General features: G+C 38.3%; 1 protein-coding gene across 1 annotated transcript; it reads left to right on the top strand.

Moving 5' to 3' along the window:
• Positions 1 to 9,223: 9,223 nt before the first annotated feature.
• Positions 9,224 to 17,601, top strand: LOC138695376 (26S proteasome non-ATPase regulatory subunit 10-like). The gene is made up of 4 exons (XM_069819793.1): positions 9,224 to 9,285; positions 12,700 to 12,973; positions 13,282 to 13,353; positions 17,077 to 17,601. The coding sequence occupies exons 2-4, from the start codon at positions 12,701 to 12,703 to the stop codon at positions 17,599 to 17,601; spliced, it is 870 nt and encodes a 289-aa protein (XP_069675894.1). The 5' UTR covers positions 9,224 to 9,285; position 12,700.
• Positions 17,602 to 20,746: the final 3,145 nt, after the last annotated feature.

The following is a 20,746-nucleotide window of genomic DNA, read 5'->3' as shown; positions in this document are numbered from 1 at the left end:
GTGGCATCCCGTCTCTTTTGGAACCACCAGGTATTAGTCGCGCAGATGGTAAACGACCCGATGGTCTCACCTTAATTCCATGGTCTAGAGGAAAATCTTTAATTTGGGACTCCACTTGCGTTGACAGTCTAGCTCCATCTCACTTGCCGAATACCTTTAGACACGCAGCATCTGCTGCTGAATTAGCCATGAAAAAGAAAGTCAATAAATATGCTCATCTTTTAGACAATTATATCTTTGTCCCCTTTGCTGTGGAGACCTTCGGTCCTTGGAGTCATGACGCTAAAGTTTTGGTATCTCAAATCGGCCAAGTTTTGATCTCCATTACTGGTGATCGCCGTTGCACTACTTATTTGCGTCAACGCTTAAGTATTGCTATTCAACGCGGAAATGCAATGAGCGTTTTGGGTACTCTTCCAGAGTCCAGCCCTTTGGACGAACTTTTTCTCCTGTAAATTTTTTTTTTATCTCTATGTAAATGTTTATAAAAAAATTCTTATATCATACGCAGAATATAGATACAATATAAACTCGCAATAAGTCATTTTTTAACATAGAGACTAATATTCTGAGAGACGTATACCAGTTTTTTTTTTTAATTAAGAGATTATTTCCACAACGCATAACATACTACATTGGCAACGTGATTATACAGTTAGAATTTCGCAGTAACACATTTTCGGACATGAACATCAATACTTTGAGAGACGTATGATATTATTTTTATTTTACTATCTGACCTGACAGCGTTATTTTCAGTCGGCTTATGTGCATGCGCATACTACATTAGCAACATGACAAAAGTATCATTGGATTTCTTTTTGATGTGTGCAAAATATTTTTTTTCCCTACTTCTTTGTATAAAATATAGTTGAGAATGTGAAAAACACGCAGTTTTTAAGTTAATGTCTGCAACTTTGAGCTTAATTTTAATATGACCATTACAAATGCAAGTCTCACTGAAATTGCTGTTACTTAAAATCGAACGGCATGTTAGTGGCTATCATAAGAATGCGTGGATAAAAATATCTTCTTCCGTTTTGCCGGTTAATATTGTCACTTCTATTACTACGTTCTGAATGAGTTTTTTTTTTTTTCACACCAATTCTTGTTTCAGTGCATAATTTTGGTGGGTCAGTAATAGTACTATTGGTGATTCAATATTAAGCTTAAATTATGTGGTAGCAATCCTTGTGGTTTCAAAGAATTCAAGAATTCAGTTGGATGAAACACAGTCTGCTCACTATGTACAACTGCATTGAGAAATTCATAATACATTCCTGGGCTGAGTAAAGGCATGAATTATCTAGTTTTAGCCTTCATGATGTGTATCAACAATGTAATTTAATTTCGTGTTATAATTTCCAAGGCCTCGTGAAAGTCGATGTTGAATACAACAGACAATAATAAAGAACAATTGACTGCAGAAAATTGCATTTTAATATTAGACATGAATGTTTGATCTATATAATTTTATTTTTTTTATTAATTTAACTTCCATTTGTCCGATTTTAATGTAGCCTATGTTCTTCTCCTGGTTATGAAGGTTAAATGTACAAACTTTAACAAATATCGGTCAAAGCGTGTAGATTTGTATAGAGTACATACAAATATACATACATACATACCCACATTGGCTTTTATATATAAGAAGATTCTGTGTATATAAATTGTCATTTAGGCCTATCATAAAGTAGAATTAGAATATGAATTGTAAATAACTTAATTATGTATCGTGTTTAGTTAATATTTCATTATAGCCCGTGTAAGCTTGTTAATGTGCATGGAAATGATTTTTATACTTAAGTATGACTTTACTATTTTTGTCATTGTTTTATTATGTATTTCACTTCTGGTAGTGTGGAAGAGAAGGCCTCATGGCCTTAACTCTACCAGAATAAATAAATAAATAATTTCCCTAAGCAACTTATTCTCGAACACCCTTAACCTCTGTGCCTCTCCCGAAGTGAGAGTCCAAGTTTCACAACTATACAGAAAAGCAGGTAATATAGCCCAGAGGTAATCCTATACATTGAATTTTTATCGTAAATGAATCATAAATCGGTTAGTATTGTACTAAGTTTTCTTATATTGCTTGTTATGCATCACCAGGCTAAACGCCATGTGTCTGTATTTCTGTAATGTATATTGATATTTAATACAGCGTCTACAAAACTTAGAAAATGCGTTTATATATAGACATGAAAACTTGTTTAATTGATTCAGAAAAATAAATCAATAGTCATAGATAACCAAATTTTGTATCAATATAAGCAGTGACGTAATTTGGATGTAAACCTTAAGTGAAACCTTCCAACTGAAAAGTTGTGAAGTCACTTGACGTATTGACGCATAACACGGTGCACGTGAATTATTTTGGACTGTTATTTGTCGTGCTGTACTCGTGTGATCCTTAAAAGTCGTTTGTCAAATGGAGAAAGCCAGCCTGTATGCAGGTTTCCCACACTACAGACGTGGTGAAGAAGTTGCCTAATCTATACGGCGATATTGAAGTACAGTAAGCAGTAGTCTGTGTGACGATTAACATTGGTGACTGACGACTGTTTTCCCCGTGAACACAGAGGCTCCGGTCCTTAGCTCCCATGGTTCGTGAGCTATTCTTCAGTATAAGATGTAAAGACAAAGTATGATATTACGATGCAACAAGCAATCCGTTCCAGAAATACACAGTTTTTGTCTGTCTGTGTACAGCGATTTCTACTAAACTATTGGACGGATTTTGTTCATATTCAGTATCTACGAGTCAAGTTATCAGGGAATGATGTACATGAAATATAATAATTTTAGTACTAGTCTGTCTGTGTACAGCGATTTCTACTAAACTATTGGACGGATTTTGTTCATATTCAGTATCTACGAGTCAATTTATCAGGGAATGATGTACATGAAATATAATAATTTTAGTACTAGTCTGTCTGTGTACAGCGATTTCTACTAAACTATTGGACGGATTTTGTTCATATTCAGTATCTACGAGTCAATTTATCAGGGAATGATGTACATGAAATATAATAATTTTAGTACTAGTCTGTCTGTGTCGATATCGTAGTTATAAATGCTCACGCCCCTACAGAAGAGAAAGGCGACCATATAAAAGGGTAGCTTCTATGAGGAATTGGAACAGACTTAATCAGTTTCCTAGATATCACATGAAAGTTTTATTGGGGGATTTCAACGCTAAAGTAGGAGGGGAGGATATTTTTAAACCAACTATTAGTAAAGAGAGCCTACAAGTAACTAGTAATGATAATGGAGTTAGGTTAGTCAACTTTGCCACATCAAAAAATTTAATTGTTAAAAGTACAACATTCCCCCATAAGGATATACATAAATATACTTGGACTTCTCCAGATGGGTTGACACACAACCAGATAGATCACATCTTGATAGATAAAAGAAGACATACTAGTATAGTAGATATTCGAACTTTCAAGGGGGCAGACTGTAATTCTGACGATTATTTGGTAATTGGAGAATTAAGAGAAAGACTCTCAGTAGCCAAGCGAGTAGAGCAACAAGCTAATATTAGTAGATTCAATATTCTGAAATTAAAGGACGAGGAAACTAAGCAACGTTATGAGGTCGAAATTTCAAATAGGTTTGCTGCTTTAGCAACTTCCGACGAAGCTGAGGAAGAGTTAGATATTAATAGCATGTGGGAGAACATCCAAGATAATATCAAAATTACAGCTGAGCAGAGCATAGGCTATCATGAAACTAAGAAAAAGAAACCGCGATTTGATGATGATTGTTCCATTGTAGTAGATAGAAGGAAAAAGGCAAAATTGAAATTCTTACAGGATCCAATTGAGGAGAAGAGAGATAATTATTTCAATGAAAGACGGGAAGCAAGTCGTACACTTAGGAATAAAAAGAGAGATTACTTGAAGGAAAAACTGAATGAGGTAGAAACAAATAGTAAGAATAAAAAATTCCAGATTTATATAAGGACATAAAGGAATTTAAAAACGGATATCAGGCAATGGTAAACGTGATCAACGATGAGAATGGTGACTTGCTTGGAGACTCTCATTCAATCCTAAACAGATGGAAAAACTATTTTGGGCAACTACTAAATATACATAGGCCAAATAGAAATGATCGGGATGAAATTGAAATACAAACTGCTGAGCCATTTATACCCGAACCCACACTTTCTGAAGTCCAAAATTGCGATAGAAAATCTGAAAAAGTACAAATCTCCAGGTATTGATCAAATTCCAGCAGAATTAATACAAGAGGGTGGAAGCGCATTATCTAACGAAATATATAAACTTTTATTTGCTATTTAGGAAAAGGAAATTGTACCAGAACAATGGAAGGAGTGCATAATCATACCTATCTTTAAGAAGGGGGACAAGACTAACTGTAGTAACTTTCGAGGAATATCACTTTTGTTGACGTCCTACAAAATTTCGTCGAATATTCTTTTGAGAAGATTAACTCCATATGTAGATGGAATTATTGGGGATCTTCAGCGCGGTTTTAGGCGTAATAGATCGACTATTGTTCAGATTTTTTGTATTCGACAGATATTGGAGAAAAATGGGAGTATAAGGATACAGTACATAAGTTATTCATAGATTTCAAAAAGGCATATGACTCGGTTAAGATAGAAGTTTTATATGATATTCTTATTGAATTTGGCATTCCCAAGAAACTAGTTCGATTAATTAAAATGTGTCTCAGTGAAACGTACAGCAGAGTCCGTATAGGCCACACATTCCTCCTGTCCGTTTCAGTGGTTGAGGAACAGTACTGCATTAGATTTAAGAAATACTACATTAGATTATTTTTAACTTATTAAATTTTGAACAATATTGTTAGGAAATTTTAAGTATCCAAATACGTTCAATAGTATCAAGCACTACGTTATTCAACTAGGATTTTTTTATATTGAATTTATGACACAGTAGTCTCTTAAGTAGGCAGTAGTGTCGTTAAGCCAGAAGTGAAGTGAAGTATAGGCCAGTTTCTATCTGATGCTTTTCCTGTTCACTGCGGGCTAAAGCAAGGAGATGCACTATCACCTTTACTTTTTAACTTCGCTCTAGAATATGCCATTAGGAAAGTCCAGGATAACAGGCAGGGTTTGGAATTGAACGGGTTACATCAGCTGCTTGTCTATGCGGATGACGTGAATATGTTAGGAGAGAATGCACAAACGATTAGGGGAAACACGGAAATTCTACTTGAAGCAAGTAAAGCGATAGGTTTGGAAGTAAATCCCGAAAAGACTAAGTATATGATTATGTCTCGTGACCAGAATATTGTACGAAATGAAACTATAAACATTGGAGATTTATCCTTTGAAGAGGTAGAGAAATTCAAATATCTTGGAGCAACAGTAACAAATATAGGGAGGAAATTAAACACAGAATAAATATGGGAAATGCCTGTTACTATTCGGTTGAGAAGCTTTTATCATCCAGTCTGCTGTCAAAAAATCTGAAAGTTAGAATTTATAAAACAGTTATATTACCGGTTGTTCTGTATGGTTGTGGAACTTGGACTCTCACTTTGAGAGAGGAACAGAGATTAAGGGTGTTTGAGAATAAGGTTCTTAGGAAAATATTTGGGACTAAGAGGGATGAAGTTACAGGAGAATGGAGAAAGTTACACAACGCAGAACTGCACGCATTGTATTCTTCACCTGACATAATTAGGACCATAAAATCCAGACGTTTGAGATGGGCAGGGCATGTAGCACGTATGGGCGAATCCAGAAATGCATATAGAGTGTTAGTTGGGAGGCCGGAGGGAAAAAACCTTTGGGGAGGCCGAGACGTAAATGGGAGGATAATATTAAAATTGATTTGAGGGAGGTGGGATATGATGATAGAGAGTGGATTAATATTGCACAGGATAGGGACCGATTGCGGGCTTATGTGAGGGCGGAAATGAACCTTCCGGTTCCTTAAAAGCCATTTGTAAGTAAGTATAGTAGGTATGTTTTGTAAAAATTTATTATACGGTACTTCATGCATATTAGGCTACGAAGTCCTGAGTAGGCCTATTGTATGTCAGTTCGTGTAATATTTTGCTCACCACGAAACTAATTACACGTTGTACAGCGGAAGCCAATAATATTGTAAATAGTTTTTGACGGTCACATTCCAGGCTCCTCAACTGTCCAGTAGACCTCACAGTGTCCCTCTTGAATGTAAACAACATTCAGTTGATCGGACTATCTCGGAGAATCTTCAGCAAATGCACAAAAACAAAGCGGAGTGTCTTTGGACTCAATTGGGATCCGTCTTGAATTACAACTTTAAACAAAATGATCAAAGTATGTATGTGGCATGCGTAGTTGAATTTAAAAAAGACGCCGTTAGCCTATAGTTGGTAGCACTGTCTTCGTTTCGTCGAATGACAACTTTTTCCATAATTTCCTGTATACTTAATACATATTTCGGTTCTGGCTGTATACTAACGGCTTCTAGTTTACAATTTCACGTGACGAGACGAAATTGACAAAATTGTATCACCAGGGTTACAATCTTATAGTCGCCAGTCAGTTGGCAGTACTGGTAATTGATAAACAGTCCCATGATTCAAGACGGGCGTGGCATGAAGGTCATGCAGGATATTACGCAGTTAGCTGGTGCTGTTGTTGGCGGAAGTTACGTTGTTAGATTGATTCGCAGTGTCGCCAACGCGGTGGTTTACCCACTAAATCTAGTTTCTTTGGTCCTCTGTCAGTGGCTAAAATTAATTAAACGTTGGGCAGTGGAAAATCTAGTTTATTTTAATGGCAATGGAAATTTTTAGCGATTTTGCAATAAATCTCAAACACATCTGTAAGGCAAATTGCATATAACACACTTACGACTATTTAGATAATAATAATAATAATAATAATAATAATAATAATAATAATAATAATAATAATAATAATAATAATGATTTATTTAACCTGGCAGAGTTAAGGGCATACGGCCTTCTCTAACACTCAACCAGGAGTAAAAACTGCGTTACAAAAACACTACAAATTTACAAAGTACACTACAATTTTACACACAAAACTGAATAAGATAATAATAATAAAATGCAAACAACAAGTAAGTAGAAATCAGACATAATATATAACATACAGAAAGAAAGAAAAAAGCATAATAAAATGTGAACAGCAGGTAAATGAGACATAGAAAGTATAAAAAAATAAAGACAATTATTGATAATAATAATAATAATAATAATAATAATAATAATAATAATAATAATAATAATAATAATAATAATAGTAATAAAATAGTGCAGTACAAAGCATGCAGTGAATACAATATTTTTAAGTACACACAGTAAGGAAAATTATGATTATATATAGCTCAACTTATCACATTAGAGATATACCATTATCTGAAAATATGAAAACAAAAATATAAAATAAGTTAAATATCACGATGGCCGTGGGACTTCAGCCGGATGGTCTATGGCGAATCCTTGGCATCAACCCGTTTGATTTGATTACCTGGTTGGGTTTTTCCGAGGTTTTCCCCAACCAAAAGGCAAATGCCAGGTAATATTTTGGCGAATCCTCGGACCTCACCTCATCTCACTACATCTCGCCAAAATATTGTAAAAAATTGTACAAAATTGTAAAAATTGTAGAAAATTACTAAATTGTAAAACTATAAAAAATTTGTAAAAATTGTAATTGTAATATTGTAAAATTTTGACTTGTTTCACATCTTAAAGCTTCATTGCTCATGTAAGATTTATTGAGTAAAATGAATGAATGAATGAATGAATGAATGAATGAATGAATGAATGAATGAATGAATGAATGAATGAATGGATGAATGCCACTACTTGTGTTACAGAATTAGATGGCTATCAATGCACTCTGCAGTTAACCGTATAACAACCCAACGGCTGGAAGTGAAAACAGAAGTCTTAATACACGATGAGAGAAATTAATTGGATAACGGCTCGTTTTTTTCGTTGTTCCTCCAATGAAACAACTGCTGAAAAGACTGTAAATGTATGGAATACTGTAAAATGTTGCTAGACTGAGTTTCAATTACGTTGTACAACAAATCAAGATTTTCCTAATTCAACACAGACCAAAAACTTACTGCAAACGTTGAAGTATAGTGGCGCTTGATGAACTTAATTAAACTAAACAACTTCAGCATTACTACTACTTGTAAACATCTCCAGTACAAAGAGGTATAGATCTCGCAAGCAGGAAATACCGACGGAAGGAATGCGAATGAAACAATACGATAAGGAAGAGACGGCGATGGGAAAGATCACGAGATAGCTTGAATGATATTCAAGAGTACAGTCGGAATAGAAATGACATCTATAGAATCGGTGTTGCGTTGTGATAGTTACATTACGACTTTAGTTTGTTCCATTGCATGTGAATACGTGTCTTGTATCGCACGGTATTATTATTTCATTCGTAAACATATGTTGGGCGTTTAATTAGCTTCGAATTTTTCTCTTGCTACGTTCTTTATCTCCACAGCGATGTCCTCATTTGTTCTTCTTCTTGGAAGAGACAGTACTTCATCGGCCCGCATCTCTCGCCCCCTCGGCGTGCCTTCATATACACGTCAAAAGTCGACCTGGTTGGCGAGTTGGTATAGCGCTGGCCTTCTTTGCCCAAGGTTGCGGGTTCGATCCCGGGCCAGGTCGATGGCATTTAAGTGTGCTTAAATGCGACAGGCTCATGTCAGTAGATTTACTGGCATGTAAAAGAACTCCTGCGGTACAAAATTGCGGCACATCCGGCGACGCTGATATAACCTCTGCAGTTGCGAGCGTCGTTAAATAAAATGTAACATTTTACACGTCAAAACAGACAGCAACGCCACCATTGCTTTTCGGTAATCGTTCCTTGCGCGAGCTATGCCAAATAAAAATCCGTTAAAAGAAATACCGAGTTCGAGCCTTCATTGTTAGGGTCTATGTCTTGCTTGGCGAAATTCAGAAGTGGATTCAAAGCACTATCATTAGATCATGGGAATTTCAGTAAATTTTGAAATTAGGTCTGGACTAAAACGGAGTGCTGTACGTTATTATAATTTTTAATAATTGTTCATATCTTATCTTAGCGTTACTTAACAATTAAGTGAAAAAAAAAAAATCTATAGGAACGAAAATCTGGTGGGTTTTATGACATATTTGGTGAGTTTTTGTAAGCGTGCAGTGTTTTTTCGCAAATTGGAGTTGGCAACACTGTTGATTTGTGACATCTTTGTGTGTCTTGCTTCGTTCATCAGCGTGTGATATTATATCTTCAAACTTGATCAAGTAAGTAATTTGGTGTTTGTTGTGGAGTGTGGCGGAAGTTTTTTATTCTCTAGAAGTATATTAGTAAACGAATACAAAATAGGACACGTCACTTCTGTAGCCTGGCCTGCTCTTCCCTTTATGCCCACATACTGCAGCATATCGCCCATGTGCGTTGTAACATGAACCACAATTACAGCCACAGCATAGCATGCACTCCATGTTAGGCCGCTGGCGTTTGTGAAACCACTTGAGGTATGTATGTGGACATAAAGGGAAGAATTGTGTATCGCTCCTGGATAGCTCAGTGGTAGAGCGTTGGCGCGCTTAGGCAAAGGTCCCGGGTTCGATACTACATTCCGGAACAATTTTTTCCTTTAGTATTTTTCAAACCAGCTTTACAGGAAGCTAAGCCTGTAAGCGTAGATCAGCAAACCTTTTATAGCTTGACCGCCACTTCTTAACTCTAAATAAATGCGCTGAAACCCACTTCAATATTTAGAAAATAGGCCTATACGCAGAATAAATATGGGAAATGCCTGTTATTATTCGGTTGAGAAGCTTTTATCATCCAGTCTGCTGTCAAAAAATTTGAAAGTTAGATTTTATAAAACAGTTATATTAATGGTTGTTCTGTATGGTTGTGAAACTTGGACTCTCACTTTGAGAGAGGAACATAGGTTAAGGGTGTTTGAGAATAAGGTGCTTAGGAAAATATTTGGGGTTAAGTGGGATGAAGTTACAGGAGAATGCAGAAAGTTACACAACACAGAACTGCACGCATTGTATTCTTCACCTGACATAATTAGGAACATTAAATCCAGACGTTTGAGATGGGCAGGGCATGTAGCACGTATGGGCGAATCCAGAAATGCATATAGAGTGTTAGTTGGGAGACCGGAGAGAAAAAGACCTTTGGGGAGGCCGAGACGTAGATGGGAGGATAATATTAAAATGGATTTGAGGGAGGTGGGATATGATGGTACAGACTGGACAGGGTAGGGACCGATGGCGGGCTTATGTGAGGGCGGCAACGAACCTTCGGGTTCCTTGAAAGCCATTTGTAAGTAAGTTTTCATGGAGTATTCAAATCTATTTAAATACGCTCACCGTATTCAAATCTTCATGTAAACGGGAATTCAAACCGATCTGAGTCTAAAGTGGGATCGGGTCCTATCCAATACGCATTGAGTTGCATGGCAACGCGTCAGTTATCGTATTAAAAACGATTTCAATACTCTGAGCGCATGAACAATCCTCATTTGTTTCATCTGTCATCTGTTTTACCAATTTTCTGTGTTGAGAAGTCGTTTTATTACAGATATTTAATACATTAACAGCCAGAATATCAGTTTCTCATGGGCATCAATTACAAGACGCAACATTGTTTATAGCCAAGGCTTGCAGGGTGACCAACATTCTATAAGGTAGTGGCTGCCTCACTTAAAGGAACGGATCTGTGCGGCGCGTTCGATTTTTTATTATATGTATTATTTTAAATGGAGCGTCTTCTCTGTCCGCATTGCAGGATTCCGCCCAGAATTCTGACCAGAGAATTCTAAACGGATTTCCGTACGGGCCAAGATTCAAACAAAGAATTTCACGAAAATTTGTGTCGAGTGTAAGGCCTCCAATATTGAAGGTGTAAATTAAATGGATGAAGCGATGCTCATTCTGTTAGACCTGCAGTACCAGAGCTTTAAGGCTCATTCACAATGAAAATTAAACATAACGTAAGCGTTAACTTAAGAATATACACGTTACGGTAAAATCAAGAAGTCATACCATCATTCACGATGGGGACATAAACATAACAGCATACTTGGTAATCATGGAAACATAACAACGACGCCATTTCCTCATATTCTGTCGTATACTTCAGCGCTCCACGATTGTGTTCTGTTTGCAAATCACATAAGCATAAGCATGAAAGTTTGGAGTTGGCAAATTTTCCTGTTAATGTCTTACTGTAATGTTTATGTCAATGTTTATGTGAATCATTGCGAATGATCCCATTTGGTAGCCTGGGCGCAAACTTCTGTGTTTATGTTACGGTTATGTTTAATTTTCATTGTGAATTGGCCTTTACAGTTTATCAAATTAGAATTATACAAATGTAGTATGCAAGAAAAATAACATTCGGGATTTGATTAGAGAAATATTGAAGAAACCGAGTATATTCTTCATAGTTTATTTGGGTACGGAGATATTCACTTTATTTTCATGTTCAGTTCAGAACACTACAATGAAATAATGCGCTCTGGCGGTAAATTACAACACTATTTGACGATTAATTCCTAAATATTTACAAGAATCTATATACCCTTTAAATATCTACATATTTACAACAAGATTCTAAAGTAATTCCCAATTTCTAGTGGCACAAATATTTATTCTCTCAGCAATTATTGAAAACAAATCATTTTCAAAGTAATTAATAAAATTTATTCATTTATTTATGAGGTTTGGAATTTCTAATCAGTTTTTTTCTTCAATGTTTCTATCAATGTATCTCGTAATGTCCAATCTCAAAGTGTTCGAAAGATTGTTCAATAATTATTTTGCATTATAGTGGAAAAGACGTAACAATTTCTGGATAAATAGGCCTATATATTACTTTCTACGTATACTATAGTCCTAGATCATATATGTGACATATGTCTGGCTTATAGGCTTTGAGGTTAACAACTTTTGTCAGGTTTACTACGCTGCCATCTAGTTGTTACATAAGGAGTCACGTCATAATTCCCATTTGAATATTATTAGCGACTGTGCTGCCATCTCGTGCTCGTTTACGCCGGACGGGTGCCGATTTTAACGTAGCGAGGAGTTATCTGTTACATATATGATCTAGGCTATAGTATAAATGGCAGCCATCGTTTCGTCATAACTGGGAATCCGACCTAAAACTCTGGTAACATGCCTGCACTTATGCCCTAAAATACCAAAATATGACAAAAATTAGGGAATATGAAACAAAACTAATTAAATATTGTCCAAAAATTAATTAGAAAACTTTTTCTTCACGTACATATAACGTTGTAGCAACTTTCTACATGTCAGGTATTATTCTGAATTATAAACAAAAGAAAATCAGGAATAAATGTAACCTAGATACGATTTATCTAAACTTGGGAGCGCATCTAATCTGTCCCCAGCTCTATGATATTCTGAGGGTAACCCTTGACATCAAGCAGTATGGTGAAACAATATTATTCCTTTCCAAGACTTTGAGGACGAATTTTGATATACTTGATAACATATTTGATCAAAACGAAATATTTCATAGATAGAAGTGAACTTCAAAGCTGTGATCCCATTCATTCCTTACAATTTCCATGAGATAGATGAAGTAGCTGTTAATGGAAGAAGGACACTAGTGACTTGTGAATAGTATTTGAAGGTTTCACTGTTTTCTTGCTTTCTGGTGTGCAGGATGGCAAAACCGAATCCTATTCCAGACCTCAAGCAGCGAGTGAAGACCCTGGAGGGACAGGTTCGACTGCTGCTTCCTCTCATAGAGGAGGTGAGGGTCCTCAAGGAGAGGTTGGACTCGCGGTCCCTGCAGGGCCTGGAGGCAAGGAAGGAAGAGGAAAAAGTAGGGAGCAGCAACAACATTGAGGAGCTGAAGGAGAAATTGGAGCTGAGGGAGAGGGAATTAAGAGAAACACAGGCTGAACTGGAAAAGCTGAAAGAAGAATCGGAAAGGGTAAGAGTTCCGCTGTTGCCATATTTACAGTTACTATTGAACACCTTAGATTAAGTCACAGTTAAGGGTTTATTCCACAGAATTATATGTTCGTACCAGGCATTCAGTAAATCGTGACGTGGAAAATTGAAGGAGAGTTAAGACCAATCTGTAGCCATGTACAAAATGTGAAGATAGAATTAGTAATGTCGTGTTGTTTAGTAGTTGTCAGTACATTCATTAGTTCATTGTGTGTTATTATGTTTCTCATCACACTTTCACTTTATTGACTGAGCTACGTCTGAACCTGATTCCTTTGTTGTTTGCAGGATAAAGCAGAACTGATACAGTTGAAACAGAAATTTGAAGAAGAGCACCAGTTGCGGCTTCAGCAAGAAAAGGTAAGTGATGAGCTGTTACCATGGTTACAGATACAGATTAGACAGTTGAGGTACATTAAACGTTGGAGCAGTAAGCAAGAAAAACTTTAAAATAGACAGACACGCTGACACAAAAACGTGTTCATAATGGGCATTTAGTTAAATGATAAGTTTGGGTACTCCATTGTATATTACTACGTAACAGTACTACCAAAATCTGAAGTACAAAAGGGCGACAGCTAAGCGACAGGAGGTCGAGAACTGTGGCAATCTCAGAGTGGATATTTTATTCTTATTTTATTGGGTTATTTTACGACGCTGTATCAACAATTTACCGTTTGAATGAAATGAAGGTGATAATGCCGGCGAAATGAGTCCGGGTTCCATCACCGAAAGTTACCCAGCATTTGCTCAAATTGGGTTGAGGGAAAACCCCGGAAAAAACCTCAACCAGGTAACTTGCCCCGACCGGGATTCGAACCCGGGCCACCTGGTTTCGTGGCCAGACGCGCTGACCGTTACTCCACAGGTGTGGACCAGAGTCCATATGTTGCAATAGTTATAAACAAAAAAATAATTAAAACAAAAAAAGTGTCTGTTTTTCAGAAATTTGCTTCTCAAATCTGGACTCTGTGTTCGATAGATACAGTGATATAGTTTACAATTTAAGGAGATTTCTCGCTTTTGTTTTCATGGCAGTGATAGACGAGAAACTTATTTAGCCTAGTATAAATGCAAAAAAGGCAAGCTTACAAACACAAATTAGGCCTGCCAAGAATTTACTAGCTTCTTTTGCAAGCCAGAGGTAATTATTCTACACTCCTTTGATCCTATACCTGTACGTGTAGATTCACCACTTCATCAGTCATTCATAGTTTTCTGTCTAAAAGGGAGCTCTTTCACTGCAAGTCCTGCATGCTCCAATATTTATTTTTTCTGCCTTCCTCTTAGTCTCCTCATATGATCCATATATTTTAATGTCGTCTATCATCTGATATCTTCTGCTCCGAACTCTTCTCCCGTTCACCATTCCTTCCTTCATAGGCAGTTCTTTCTTATTATAGATTTTTATTAACTTGTCCTACAGAATAATATCTGTAATATTGACAATTAATATTTGAGGGGAAAAATTCGCTCCGGCGCCGGGGATCGAACCCGGATCCTTGGTTCTATGCACCAAGCACACTGACCACTGTCACTACTACTGACATTACTGTAGTTATGGTTACTGTCACTACTACTGACATTACTGTAGTTATGGTTACTGTCACTACTACTGACATTACTGTAGTTATGGTTACTGTCACTACTACTGACATTACTGTAGTTATGGTTACTGTCACTACTACTGACATTACTGTAGTTATGGCTACTGTGACTACTACTGACATTACATTATTATGGTTACTGTCACTACTACTGACATTACTGTAGTTATGGTTACTGTCACTACTACTGACATTACTGTAGTTATGGTTACTGTCACTACTACTAACATTACTGTAGTTATGGCTACTATCACTACTGACATTGCTGTAATTCTGGCTACTGCCACTACTACTAACATTACTGTAGTTATGGCTACTGTGACTACTACTGACATTACTGAAGTTCTGGCTACTGTCACTACTACTGACATTACTGTTGTTATGGCTGCTGTCACTACTACTGACATTACTGTAGTTATGGCTACTGTGACTACTACTGACATTACTGTAGTTATGGTTACTGTTACTACTACTGACATTACTGTAGTTATGGTTACTGTCACTACTACTGACATTGCTGTAGTTATGGCTACTGTGACTACTACTGACATTACTGTAGTTATGGTTACTGTCACTACTACTGACATTACTGTAGTTATGGCTACTGTCACTACTACTGACATTACTGTAGTTATGGTTACTGTCACTACTACTTACATTACTGTAGTTATGGTTACTGTCACTACTACTGACATTACTGTTGTTATGGCTACTGTCACTACTACTGACATTACTATAGTTATGGCTACTGCCACTACTGCTAACATTACTGTTGTTATGGCTACTGTCACTACTGACATTACTGTAGTTATGGCTACTGTCACTACTACTGACATTACTGTTGTTATGGTTACTGTCACTACTACTGACATTACTGTAGTTATGGTTACTGTCACTACTATTGACATTACTGTTGTTATGGATACTGTCACTACTACTAACAGTACTGTAGTTATGGCTACTGCCACTACTACTGACATTACTGTAGTTATGGTTACTGTCACTACTACTAACATTACTGTAGTTATGGCTACTATCACTACTGACATTGCTGTAATTCTGGCTACTGCCACTACTACTAACATTACTGTAGTTATGGCTACTGTGACTACTACTGACATTACTGAAGTTCTGGCTACTGTCACTACTACTGACATTACTGTTGTTATGGCTGCTGTCACTACTACTGACATTACTGTAGTTATGGCTACTGTGACTACTACTGACATTACTGTAGTTATGGTTACTGTTACTACTACTGACATTACTGTAGTTATGGTTACTGTCACTACTACTGACATTGCTGTAGTTATGGCTACTGTGACTACTACTGACATTACTGTAGTTATGGTTACTGTCACTACTACTGACATTACTGTAGTTATGGCTACTGTCACTACTACTGACATTACTGTAGTTATGGTTACTGTCACTACTACTTACATTACTGTAGTTATGGTTACTGTCACTACTACTGACATTACTGTTGTTATGGCTACTGTCACTACTACTGACATTACTATAGTTATGGCTACTGCCACTACTGCTAACATTACTGTTGTTATGGCTACTGTCACTACTGACATTACTGTAGTTATGGCTACTGTCACTACTACTGACATTACTGTTGTTATGGTTACTGTCACTACTATTGACATTACTGTTGTTATGGATACTGTCACTACTACTAACAGTACTGTAGTTATGGCTACTGCCACTACTACTGACATTACTGTAGTTATGGTTACTGTCACTACTACTGCCACTACTACTGACATTACTGTAGTTATGGCTACTGTCACTACTACTGACATTACTGTTGTTATGGCTACTGTCATTACTACTGACATTACTATAGTTATGGTTACTGCCACTACTGCTGACAGTACTGTACATATGGATACTGTCTCTACTACTGACATTACTGTCATTATGGCTAGTGTCACTACTACTGACATTACTGTAGTCATGGCTACTGTCACTACTACTGACATTAGTGTAGTTATGGCTACTGTCACTACTACTGACATCAGTGATGTTATGGCTACTGTTTTTTCAGTAGGTTATTTTACGACGCTTTATCAACATCTTCGGTTATTTAGCTTCTGAATGAGATGAATCTGATAATGCCGGTGAAATGAATCGGGGGTCCAGCACCGAAAGTTACTCAACATTTGTTCATATTGGGTTGAGGGAAAACCCCGGGAAAAACCTCAACCAGGTAACTTGCCCCGACCGGGAATGGAACCCGGGCCACCTGGTTTCGCGGCCAGACGCGCTGACCGTTACTCCACAGGTGTGGACTGGCTACTGTTACTAATACTGACATTACTGTAGTTATGGCTACTGTCACTACTACTGACATTACTGTAGTTATGGCTACTGTCACTACTTCTGCCATAAGCTTCACTCAGCCTAGTGAACTGTCACCTAGCTGACTGAGCTTCCTCTGACCAGATTGTTTTGTCTGCTGCAGGAGCACAGAGCTGTGGCTGAGGTCGGGCCCGACCTGGAGGAGAAGGACGGGCTAGGCTGGACTCAGCTACACCGGGCAGCATGGCGGGGAGACGCACGCACTGTCCAGCTGCTCCTGGATGCAGGCAGCCAGGTGAACGCCGAGGATCATGGTGGCCGCACGCCCTTGTGGCTGGCTGCAAGTAATGACCGCCAGGATGCATGCAGGGCGCTGCTGGCTGCCGGGGCGCGGCCGGATGTGAAGCAGCGATCATCTGGCAGCACTGCTCTGCATGTGGCTGCAGCCAATGGGCACCGTGCAGTGTGTGAGCTGCTGCTGGCAGCTGGGGCGCGGCCCAACGAGCCTGATGATGCAGACCAGTGGACTGCACTGCACTGGGCAGCATTGTTAGGCCACGCCCCAGTGGTGCAGCTGCTGTTGCAGTATGGCGCTGAGCGGGGGGTGAGGGATAAGAGGGGATGGAAGGCCGTGGACATGGCGCGTCAGTGCGAGTACGCAGCTGTGGCGGCCATGCTGCAGGGCTGAGCAGGCGCAGTGCTGCCAATATGACAGCAATACTATTATACAGTGCGTTCGTAGCTCGGCCGGAGCGTTCCGCGGCGGCCTTGGACTGGGTGAAGATTGGCGCGCCTGCCGCCAGAGTAGCGCTGTAGCTACCGCTGACGCGCCAGTCAGTGGAGTTGGATCTGTCGTGAGGGAAAGACGTCTGTGCGCGTGTTGTGAGTAAAATTGTGTTGTCTCGTGGTGATAACGTCTCTATTAATACACTTTAGAACAATGTATTTTTCTCTATGATGCGTATGTGAAATACTCTTCTGCAAGAAAGTGTCGAAGAGAATTTGAACATCGGTTTGCGGGTGTTCCAATTCCTAGCAGGTCAACTATTCATGACCTTGTCAATAAAGTCAGAAGTACAAGATCTTCTTTGAAGAAGAAACGTGTTCAATAACGCCGTGTACTGACAGAAGAGAAGCTCGATGAAGTAGGCCCGGTTAGAGCACTCACCCCGCAAATCACAGAGACGTTTAGCACAAGAGGTTAACATTTCCAAGACGTCAGCTTCTCTGGCAACGAAACTTCTGAAACTTAAGCCGTACAGGGTAACTGTAGTTCAGGCTTTACAACCACAAGATCCTGTAAGTAGGGTTAATTATTGCAATTGGTTTGTGCAGTCCGTTCATAATGGCGATGTGGACCCACTTTAACGTTCTTCACTGATGAAGCGTGGTTTCATCTTCACGGTCACGTTTCTACTCAGAACAATAGATACTGGGCTACCGAAAATCCCCATATTATTCATGAAGTTCCTCACCACGCTGCAAAGGTTGGGGTTTGGTGTGCAGTGAGTGCGAGTAGATTTATCGTTCCCATACTTTTCGACACAACAGTTGATTCACACGTTTATGTAACTTAAATTTTAAGTAATTTTTTTCCGCGACTAACAAGAAATGAACGATTGGGTGGCTGGTTTCAGCAGGATTCAGCTATAGCGCACACTGCTGCGAATTCTATGCATGAATTGCGAAGTGTGTTTGGTGACAGAATAATTAGTCGAGGATTGTGGCCACCTCGTTCCCCTGACCTATCTCCATGCGATTTTTATTTAAAATGTTATGTTTTATTTAACGACGCTCGCAACTGCAGTGGTTATATCAGCGTCGCCGGATGTGCCGGAATTTTGTCCCGCAGGAGTTCTTTTACATGCCAGTAAATCTACTGACATGAGCCTGTCACATTTAAGCACACTTAAATGCCATCGAGATTTTTATTTGTGGGGAACGTTAAAGAATATAGTGTACACATCTAATCCGCACACGTTACAAGAATTGAAGGACAACATCACGAGAGAAATACAGGCAATCCGTCAACATGAACTTTTACGAGTGAACCAGAATTGTTTTCGGAGATACAGGGAATGTGTTCGAGTTGAAGGTCATCACTTTCAACATCTGTTGTGATGCAGATAAGCCTAATGTTAGTAGAGTAATTAGTGATCCGTACTCATGACTTGCCGGTCGTTTACGTGTAACTCTGGCGGCAGGCGTGCCAATCTTCACCCAGTCCAAGACCGCCGCGGAACGGTCCAGCCGAGCTACGAACACACTGTATCACAGTAACCAGCGGGAATGTGTTGTGTTGGCATCACTGCTCTGCGTGTAATGCTGTTACTTCATTGCTCTAGGCTGTCGTTACTCTCGTATTGTGTGGCTTTGTTGCTGTTGCTGTGTACTCAACTTTTCGTGTCAATAACCGCCACTGTTCCTGCTCGTTATAAAGCATTGCAAAGCAGGCTCACACGCCACCGACGCCTTGTGAATATTGTTATCATTGTCATCATCATCAGTATTCGATTGTCTTTATAATCATTGTACAGGGACATCATTTTATTTTTACTTCAATTTTTATTGTACCTGAGTTTCTGAATGTACTTCACTCCCACCCCCTCTACTAATGAAGTTCAACCGTCCTCCACACAGATCGAAGACTGCATATACTGTCATAATAGTCTTACGGTCATAGTAAACAGTACGTTCCAAAAACATGTTCGCGTTTTCCAGTGACGAAAGAGCTTTCAATATTGCATCATTTTCGCACAGCTACTGTCGTCCATTTGCCTACGTCGCATTCCGGTTTTCCCCACCTGCTTCTATTCGCCTCTCTGTAAAGGCTAGTGGCTGGGCTGTCTTAGCTCTCTGATAACATTAATTTCTGTTAGGAATTGGACGTCTGCGTAATATTATACCCATACAACTGTTTAAAATAACTTAAATAAAAGGGCCTCGTTAAGTAATTAACTGTCACTTGATTTCCCTCCTTTCTACGATCCTGCGACATAATGACTTGGACGGACAGTAGATAGCATATCTGAGTAATTTTATCTTTTCGGATCGGGCAGAAGTGAAGATTGAATTTACATTAAGTTACGTAAGGTATTCTTTTACAGAGTAGGTACAAATTATTTCAACATGAGTTACTACTACGAAGGACGAAACTGGTAATTGGAATTACACACATTAGAACTGAAGCCTGTATCGAAATGAACGGCCACCATTTTCAAAAATGTGTTTAAATATCCATATTATGATTATTTTTCAATTTAACTTCATTCTCTATATTGTACGCTAATGTGCTGTAGACAGTATAATATACACTGCATAATGAATACGTCCGAATGGATAGCTCAGTTCGTGAGTAAAAACATTCAGTGTTAATACTGTACTGTATTTTGATTAAACAAAAACCTAATGAAAATTATCAAACTCAAAAGCGTGATATTTCCTAGTTTACGTAAATGGATGAAGTACTTTTCTTCCCTCCTATATCTAGTAAAGTGATTTGTTTGTATATTACGCCAGTATCATCGAACTCCAGTCGTAGAAGGGGGTAGCAACCGTTGATCGAAAGGTATAGCCAGGTTAATATTAAAAATGTTAGTAAAAATAAAAAGATGTCCCTGTATAAATTATTGTAGGCCTATACATTATTAAAAAATATGGAAAAATTGTTTATGTTGGTATTACTGTCTGTGTAAAACATGCAGGATTGGCGTTATTGTGTGACTGCGATACGCCACTTACCTTTGAGCATCTAAGCTATAGGCGTACTATTTCAAGCACAGTAAATATATCGTGTAGCCCTGTCTGATAACTAAGCTTAGTATTTCAGCTAC

This window comes from Periplaneta americana, chromosome 2 (assembly GCF_040183065.1).
Source record: "Periplaneta americana isolate PAMFEO1 chromosome 2, P.americana_PAMFEO1_priV1, whole genome shotgun sequence".
Lineage (NCBI taxonomy): Eukaryota > Metazoa > Arthropoda > Insecta > Blattodea > Blattidae > Periplaneta > Periplaneta americana.
The sequence above is the reverse complement of the archived record's forward strand: the minus strand, read 5'-3'. Positions and strand labels throughout refer to the sequence as shown.

Coding starts and splice junctions, on each gene's coding strand:
- LOC138695376 (XM_069819793.1), top strand. CDS start 12,701: ATGGCAAAACCGAATCCTATTCCAGACCTCAAGCAGCGAGTGAAGACC. Junction 12,974..13,281: donor TGAAAGAAGAATCGGAAAGG/GTAAGAGTTCCG, acceptor TGTTGTTTGCAG/GATAAAGCAGAACTGATACA. Junction 13,354..17,076: donor TGCGGCTTCAGCAAGAAAAG/GTAAGTGATGAG, acceptor TGTCTGCTGCAG/GAGCACAGAGCTGTGGCTGA.